The sequence below is a fragment of the Procambarus clarkii genome, chromosome 6 (assembly GCF_040958095.1).
Source record: "Procambarus clarkii isolate CNS0578487 chromosome 6, FALCON_Pclarkii_2.0, whole genome shotgun sequence".
In the NCBI taxonomy this organism is placed as follows: Eukaryota; Metazoa; Arthropoda; class Malacostraca; order Decapoda; family Cambaridae; genus Procambarus; species Procambarus clarkii.
This window is the reverse complement of record NC_091155.1, coordinates 16846826-16856209: the sequence shown is the minus strand read 5'-3', so window position 1 is coordinate 16856209 and position 9384 is coordinate 16846826. Positions and strand designations below refer to the sequence as shown.

Genomic DNA, 9384 nt, shown 5'->3' with positions numbered 1-9384 from the left:
ACATAGCAGTAAATAGGTACCTGGGAGTTAGTCAGCTGTCACGGGCTGCTTCCTGGGGGTGGAGGCCTGGTCGAGGACCGGGCCGTGGGGACACTAAGCCCTGAAAATCATCTCAAGATAACCTCTCAAGAAGAAGGTTAGAAGTATTGAAATCTGCAACCAAATATCCGTAGAGTTTAGCGTTTGTTTAAATATTACTGTAATCAGACACTGGAATATAAAACGAATGTTCAGATGACAGCTTTGCCTTCTGGACACAATTTGTTTATTACAGTGATGAAGTAACCCATCCTACTGTTTAGATAGTACTCATTGTAACTGTGTGGACCCTCATGTATATATTGTATATATACTGACGTATAGACAAATAGTAGAATTTGGTACTATTCACTTTATACTGACTTGCGGAAAATAAAGCTAAAAGTCAAACTTAAATATTGCTAAGCCTAGTTTAGCACTTAAATGTACTATATTAGGCCAGAGATAGCATGAATTAGGCTCAGGATGGTAAGGTTTCATTAAGAACATATATACAACGGTTAGTCCAAATTCAGTAGTACCAAATTCTATTTTCCTAATCGTTCATTACGCCAATATATTCACGTTCATCCACATTGTTACACTGTGTTTACAAGCAGTATCTAAACAAGAGGAGGAGGTGGATGGGCAGTGGACATGGCTACAGTGATAGATGGGATATATATGGAGAGAATGGCTTGGAGGATATGGAGGGATGGTGTAAGTGGGGATAGGTATTGTGTGATAGTGTCAACGGAGGGAGGGAGTGAGTTATCAGGGGGAAAACGCCAAGCCGTTAGACTATATAGCACTTGGAAGGGGTCATGAAAAGGATTTGGGATGGGTCATAGGGAAGGAATGGTGCCCAACCAATTGTGGACGGTCGGGGATTGAACGCCGACCTGCATGAAGCGAGACTGGTATGGTGATTGAGGGGAGTGACAGTGAGGTTGGGGAAGTTTTTTTTTAGATTGGAAGGGTGAATATGGAGGAGAAGGGAAGGGAGTGTATGAGGGGAAGATGGGATTGGAGTATGGGGAGGGAGTGTATGTGGGGAAGATGGGTAGGTAGTGTGTGTGGGGAAATTGGGGAGGGAGTGTGTGGGCAGAGACGAAGGGGAGTTCAATAGATTCTTACAGTGATGAAGAATGTGAGTAGTGAAAATGGTTACAGTGATGTGACGAAGAAGGAAAATGCTTTGGAGGGTTAACAGAGAAGGTGTGTGTCTTGGAATGATCGGTGTACATGGATGGAAACCACGGGAGTGTATGTGGGCCGAGATGGGGAGGGAGTGAGTGGGAAATGGGGGAGGGAGTGAGAGGGAGATAGGGAGGGAGTGTTTACCAGACGACACCTGGAAGGGTACCTGACCATACAGGTACCCCCTCCCCCTTCTACTAACCAATAATCTCAAGAACCTATTTCTGGAGATCACAAACTCTACTTGCTCTTCTATTATCAAATTATCTACCACGACATGAAATTGTGAATAATAAAATAGCCTGATATATTATCCTTTTTACAATAGTATATGGTTAAATAGATTCCAATTTATACTAAACCTTGTGTGCATTATGCATCACCTATGGGTCCAGACTTTGCACCACTCTGATATATATTATATAGTTATATACATGTAAAGGTGTAAAGATCAATAATTAAATTCATGTAAATGAAAATTAGACATTTGAGTGTAACTGACACTTGTCCTAAACTTAATTTCAGAACAACAATCTGCTTTCTCTGGGGGTTGTCTTCTTGGCTTCGAGTGTCCATGGAGGCGGCGCTGGAGGTAGATACCACGGCCTCATCCCCGGCAGGGTACCACCAGCAGGAGGAAGCGGAGAACATAGCAGCTTTATAAACCTTCGACCCGAAGTCACAGGACGCAGCAACTCTGGACATGGGATACTTGCAAATGGAAATCCTCAAAGATCCTCGACCACTGGAGAATGCTGTGTGGATTCGCCAGCGGTTGATGTGTATGGTGGGAATAGATACGTAGAATCCCACAGATATGAAGATTTTCCTGGTGGAGGACACACAGGCTTTCAAGGTGGACATAGTGATGCTGTTCTCTCAGGTGTCCACAGTGCTTCCTTAGGTACTGGTGGACATACTAGACCAACTGAAGAACACAGTAGCCTCATTAAAGGTCACAGTAGCTCATTCGGTGAACAAAGTGTCCTAATTGGACGACACCGTGGATCATTTGGAGAACACAGTGGCCCTATTAAAGAGCCCAGCGGTACATTTGGAGGGCATGGTGGCCCAAATGTAGGACATGGTGGCCCAATAGGAAGACAAAGTGGCCCAACTGGTGGACACCCTGGCTCAACTGGAAAGCAAAATGGCTTCCTCGGTGGCCATAGTGGCTCCTCTTCTGGTAGGAATGATGGCTCCCATTTTGGTGGTCATGGTGCCTCCCTTCAGGATGGAAATTCTGGCTCCCTTGGAGATGGACATGGTCGTTTCCGTGGTGATAGAGAACACGACCACTCCTTTGGTCGTGGCTCCCACGACCCGTCGTCCGGTTCTGGAAGATACGAGCCCTCTGGTGGTGGCGGGCATGATAACACCTTTGGTGGTGGCAGACATGATAACACCTTTGGTGGTGGCAGACATGATAACACCTTTGGTGGTGGCAGGCATGATAATACATTTGGTGATAGCGGGCATGATAACAGCTTTCGTGGTGACAGGCATGATAGCACATTTGGAGGTGGCGGGCATGATAACACATTTGGAGGTGGCAGGCATGATAGCACATTTGGTGGTGGCAGGCATGATAACACATTTGGAGGTGGCGGTCATGATATATCACATGATGGACCTGCCGGGTTTCTTGGAGATGTTACACACAAAACCATCCCAGACGGTGGTCAGAAACTCTCCAGTGATGGTGTCTACAAAACGTCCTTTGCTGGTAAACACAAACCTTCCTTTGGTAATGAGCCCAAAAGCTCAATTCGTGGTGGGGTCAAGTCATCCCTTGGGAGCGAGGTCAAAAGCTTCCTTAATGATCGACAGAAAAGTTCCCTTACTAGTGACATTATTCAGCCCGAGGGCAGTAGACAGAGTCGTTTCCTAAACGTTAAACAGTCCGACTCTGCTAATGGTAGACCCAAAGGCTCTCAAGAAGAAGTGAGGGATTCGCTTCACGGAGGACGTAGTAGGTCCTACGATGGTAAATACAGTAGCCGCAATGGTGATGGTTTTAGTCGCTTTTCCAGTGGGCGGCGAGGAGGGGCAACAGCATCTGTGTACTTTAACTTTGGTCCTTTCCGGGGTAGACATGGCACAGAGGGTTCAAAATCTGGTCATGGAGTGACTAGCTCTTCTAGAAGCAGTGGTACATTGTCTGGTCATGGAGTGACTAGCTCTTCCAGAAGCAGTGGTTCTTTCTCTGGTCATGGAACGACTAGCTCTTCCAAAAGCGGTGGTTCATTGTCAGGTCATGGAGTAACTAGCTCTTCCAAAAGCGGTGGTTCATTGTCTGGTCATGGAGTAACTAGCTCTTCCAAAAGCGGTGGTTCATTGTCTAGTCATGGAGTAACTAGCTCTTCCAAAAGCGGTGGTTCATTGTCTGGTCATGGAGTAACTAGCTCATACAGAAGCAGTGGTTCTTTCTCTGGTCATGGAGTGACTAGCTCTCCAAGAAGTGATAGTTCATTCTCTGGTCATGGAGTAACTAGCTCTTCCAGAAGCAGTGGTTCTGTTTCTGGTCATGGAGTAACTAGCTCTTCCAGAAGCAGTGGTTATGTCTCTGGTCATGGAGTAATTAGCTCTTCCAGAAGCGGTGGTTCATTGTCTGGTCATGGAGTGACTAGCTCTTCCAAAAGCGGTGGTTCATTGTCTGGTCATGGAGCGACTAGTTCTTCCAGAAGCAGTGATTCTTTCTCTGGTTATGGAGCGACTAGTTCTTCCAGAAGCAGTGATTCTTTCTCTGGTCATGGAGTAACTAGCTCTTCCAGAAGCGGTGGTTCATTGTCTGGTCATGGAGTGACTAGCTCTTCCAGAAGCGGTGGTTCTTTCTCTGGTCATGGAGTAACTAGCTCTTCCAGAAGCAGTGGTTCTTTCTCTGGTCATGGAGTGACTAGCTCTTCCAGAAGCAGTGGTTCATTGTCTGGTCATGGAGTGACTAGCTCTTCCAGAAGCAGTGGTTCATTGTCTGGTCATGGAGTGACTAGCTCTTCCAGAAGCGGTGGTTCTTTCTCTGGTCATGGAGTAACTAGCTCTTCCAGAAGCAGTGGTTCTTTCTCTGGACATGGAGTGACTAGCTCTTCCAGAAGCAGTGGTTCATTGTCTGGTCATGGAGTGACTAGCTCTTCCAGAAGCAGTGGTTCATTGTCTGGTCATGGAGTAACTAGCTCATACAGAAGCAGTGGTTCTTTCTCTGGTCATGGAGTGACTAGCTCTCCAAGAAGTGATAGTTCATTCTCTGGTCATGGAGTAACTAGCTCTTCCAGAAGCAGTGGTTCATTGTCTGGTCATGGAGTGACTAGCTCTTCCAGAAGCAGTGGTTCATTGTCTGGTCATGGAGTAACTAGCTCATACAGAAGCAGTGGTTCTTTCTCTGGTCATGGAGTGACTAGCTCTCCAAGAAGTGATAGTTCATTCTCTGGTCATGGAGTAACTAGCTCTTCCAGAAGCAGTGGTTCATTGTCTGGTCATGGAGTGACTAGCTCTTCCAGAAACGTCGTCGCAGCTGGTGGCAGTATTCGTGGCCTAAGACTCAGAGGAAAGGTTTCAGGAGCTATTGCAGGCACTATCAACACGGTAACTGCTGAAGGTAGCCACACTGATCCAGCTTCAGAAGGCTATCTTGCAGGAAGACACGGTGGTCCGGGAGGAATCACCAACGGACATACAAGAACGCCGACAGTCTATAGTACTGATGCAGCATCGGGAAGGGAAGTCGGTGGTCTTGGAGGAGGGCCTGAAGAAGCTATCGTCGGTGGACACGGAGGTTCTTCAAATGTCAACAGTGTCGAAAACGTTTCCGCTGATGGTCAAGATGTTCTTGGTGTTGGACGCGCGCAGCAAAGCAGGAACGGGCATGAAAAGTTTTCAGATAGCAATGGTGTAGGTGAAGACCTCAGAGAACGACAAATAGGGGCTATCATTGACGGCCTCGGAAGCTTTCCAGATCGCTATATTGCACTTGGAATTCTTGGTGGAGGACAAGGGAGCTCTGCCATCAGTGTTATTGATGCCTCAGCTGGCTACAATACGGATGAACATCTTGCCGGAGGATTGGCAAGCATTTCTGTGAATGACGTCCAAGGAGGATTTTCAGGAGGAGACGCAGGTGGTGGACATGATGAGTCAAGCACCAGTGGCGATGGTGTACGTGGAAGACTCGGGAGTGTATTAGTAACTAATCATGGAAGTCCTGATGGAAGTTTCGACTTTTAATTTGTCACAAATTCACCTCTCATTCACATATCATTCTGTGCTACATAGTCTTCCCGACTTGCCTCCTTTTTTTGATAATTACTTACATATCATTCTGCAGCCTCCATTGATAACCGAAATAAAATATAGTTATTATACCTTCTGTGTATATAATGTTCCACATGGAAATAAGAACATGATAGAGACAAAAAAAAAATTCTTCAAAAGAAAGCACTGATAAAAATATCTTTCTCGCATAATATTAAATTTTGTTTATATAAATATTATTATGTTAAGGAATAAATACAAAATGCGAGTTACAGTCACTATGACAATTGTTGTAAATAAAATGAAAAGTGTTGTAAATGATGGATGTTGATGTTTATCTGTTAACAGAAACTAATTTAGACTTATAGGTGAAATTTTGTTTAGTACAATATATTAGTACTGATAAATATAATAAGTAACAAGTAAAATCATTATTAAGAGAGCTGCGAGAAGAGTGAGTCAGGGAAGGAACGGGTCTGATGCAATGAACAAGGAAGAACAAGTTTGCAACGCCAGATGTTGCAAAAAGGAGCATTAATATTCACATTATGTACCGAGACATGACGTGGGTGTGTCATGAATTGGAGGGGAAAATTACAAGAAATAAAAACAATTTCTAATAAAATCTGAAGATTTTAGAAGTTTTTGGCGTTAGGGTGAGGAGCCAGATATTAATCATCAGTGGATTTAGAGTTAATTGGAGGCAAGCTGTGTAACAGTTCGATGTTATATGACACGAGAACTCACTCACTCGCTCACTCGTTTGTGCTCTCTCACTCGGGTTGCCATTTAACTGGCTCCGATATATTTCAAGCACCGGTTGATCTGATTGCTTGCCTCATGATTAACCTAAACAACAGGTTTCTTTACCAATGTTATGGAATACAAGTCTAATCTGAGAGTTTATCCAGATCATATACGTATAATCCAGAGCTTGGTTCTTGTGATACCCTCTCCCAGAAGTCGCTGGAGTCTCCTAGGAGTCGCTGGAGTCTTATAGGAGTCTCCCAGAGTCACAGAAGTCTCTCATCAGTCGCAGAAGTCTCCTAGGAGTCACAGAAGTCTCCCTGGAGTTGCAGGAGTCTCCCAGGAGTCTCCCAGAAGTCGCTGGAGTCTCATAGGAGTCGCAGGAGTCTCCTAGGAGTCACAGAAGTCTCCTAAGAGTCACAGGAGTCTCCCAGGAGTCTTTCAGGAGTCACAGGAGTCTTTCAGGAGTCTCCCAGGAGTCAAAGGAGTCTTTCAGGAGTCACAAGAGTCTCCGAGGAGTCTACCAGGAGTCTTCCAAGAGCAACAGGAGTCTCTCAGGAGTCAAAGAATTCTCCCTGGAGTCACAGGATTCTCCCAGGAGTCGCAGGAGTCTACCAGGAGTCTCCTAACAGTACCAGGAGTCTCTTAGGAGCCACAGAAGTCTCCCTGGAGTCACAGGAGTCTCCCAGGAGTCGCAGGAGTCTACCAGGAGTCTCCCAAGAGTACTAGGAGTCTCTCAGGAGTCACAGAAGTTTCCCTGGAGTCACAGGAGTCTTTCAAGAGTCACAAGAGTCTCCCAGGAGTACCAGGAGTCTCGCAGAAGTCACAGGAGTCTCCCTAGAGTCACTGGAGTCTCGCAGAAGTCACAGAAGTCTCCCAGGAGTCGCAGGAGTCTCCCAAGAGTACCAGAAGTTTACTAGGAGTCACAAGAGTCTACCAGGAGTCACAGAATTCTCCCAGGAGTACCAGGAGTCTCCCAGGAATCACTGGAGTCACTCGGGAGTCACCGAAGGGTCACAAGAGTCTCCCAGGAGTACCAAGAGTTTACTAGGAGTCACAGGAGTCTACCAAGAGTCACAGAATTCTCCCAGGAGTACCAGGAGTCTTCCAGGAATCACAGGAGTCTCCCAGGAGTCACAGAAGTGTCACAGGATTCACAGGAGTCTCCCAGAAGCACCAGAAGTTTACCAGGAGTCACAGGAGTCTCTCAAGAGTCACGTGAGTCTCCCAGGAGTCACAGGAGTCTCCCAGGAGTGACAAGAGTCTCCCAGGAGTCACAGAAGCCTCCCAGGAGTCGCAGGAGTCTTCCAGGATTCACAGGAGTCTTTCAAGAATCGCATGAGTCTCACAGGAGTCGCAGGAGTCTTTCAGGGGTCACAATTGTCTTCTAGGAGTCGCAGGAGGCTTCCAGGAGTCTCTCAAGAGTACCAGGAGTCTCTCAGGAGTCACAGAAGTCTCTCTGGAGTCACAGGAGTCTCCCAGGAGTCGCTTGAGTCTAACAGGAGTCTCCCAAGAGAACTAGGAGTCTCCCAGGAATCACAGAAGTCTCCCAGGAGTCACAGGAGTCTCCCAGGAGTCACAGGAGTCTTTCAAGAGTCACAAGAGTCTCTCAAGAGTACCAGGATTCTCGCAGAAGTCACGGGAGTCTCCCATGAGTCACAGAAATCTCCCAGGAGTACCAGAAGTTCACTAGGAATCACAGGAGTCTACCAGGAGTCACAGAATTATCCCAGGAGTACCAGGAATCTCCCAGGAATCACAGGAGTCTCCCAGGAGTCACAGGAGTCTTCCAGAAGTACCAGAAGTTCACTAGGAATCACAGGAGTCTTCCAGGAGTCACAGAAGTCTCTCTCAGGAGTCACAGGAGTCTCCCAGAAGTCACAGAAGTCTCCCATGAGTCACAGGAGTCTCCCAGGAGTCACAGAAGTCTCCCGGGAGTCACAGAAGTCTCCCAGGAGTCACAGGAGTCTCCCAGCAGTCACAGGAGTCTCCCAGGAGTAACAGAGTCTCCCAGGAGTACCAGACGTTTATCAGGAGTCACAGGAGTCTAACAGGAATCACAGGAGTCTCCCAGGAGTCACAGGAGTCTCCCAGAAGTCACAGAAATCTCCCAGGAGTCACAGGAGGCACCCATGAGTCACAAAAGTCTCGCAGGAGTCACAGGAGTCTCCCAGGAGCACCAGAAGTTTACCAAGAGTCACAGGAGTCTCTCAGGAGTCTCCCAGGAGTCACAGGAGTCTCTCAGGAGTCACAGGAGTCTCCCAGGAGTCACAGGAGTCTCCCAGGAGTCACAGAAGTCTGCCAGGAGTCACATGAGTCTCCCAGGAGTCACATGAGTCTCCCAGGAGTCACAGAAGTCTCTCAGGAGTCGCATGAGTCTCCCAGGAGTCACTGGAGTCTCCCAGGAGTCACATGAGTCTCCCAGGAGTCACAGAAGTCTCTCAGGAGTCGCATGAGTCTCCCAGGAGTCACTGGAGTCTCCCAGGAGTCACATGAGTCTCCCAGGAGTCATATGAGTCTCCCAGGAGTCACATGAGTCTTCCAGGAGTCACAGAAGTCTCCCAGGAGTCACATGAGTCTTCCAGGAGTCACAGAAGTCTCCCAGGAGTCACATGAGTCTCACAGGAGTCACAGGAGTCTCCCAGGAGTCACAGGATAATTTGCCATCAGGCCACATGACATTTCATTTAAGGTAAGGAATCGTTTATAATATTGAAGTTACCGACCCATACATTTTGTCATACATAGCTCATTGTAATTGCAGGCAATATGTATACATATGTACATAAATACATACATATATACACACACACACACACAGACACACACAGACACACAGACACACACATACACACACACACACACACACACACACACACACACACACACACACACACACACACACACACACACACACACACACACACATTGGGGGCCTCGTAGCCTGGTGGATAGCGCGCAGGACTCATAATTCTGTGGTGCGGGTTCGTTTCCCGCACCAGGCAGAAACAAATGGGCAAAGTTTCTTTCACCGTGAATGCCCCTGTTACCTAGCAGTAAATAGGCACCTGGGATTTAGCCAGCTGTCACGGGCTGCTTCCTGGGGTGTGTGTGTGTGTGTGGTGGGTGAAAACAAAAGTACTTAGTAAACAGTTGATTGACAGTTGAGAGGCG

At 47.1% G+C, this 9384-nt stretch overlaps 1 protein-coding gene across 1 annotated transcript; it reads left to right on the top strand.

Moving 5' to 3' along the window:
- Positions 1-1159: 1159 nt before the first annotated feature.
- Positions 1160-5436, top strand: LOC123750169 (hornerin-like). The gene is made up of 2 exons (XM_045732293.2): positions 1160-1168; positions 1744-5436. The coding sequence occupies exons 1-2, from the start codon at positions 1160-1162 to the stop codon at positions 5434-5436; spliced, it is 3702 nt and encodes a 1233-aa protein (XP_045588249.2).
- The last annotated feature ends 3948 nt before the right edge of the window (positions 5437-9384 follow it).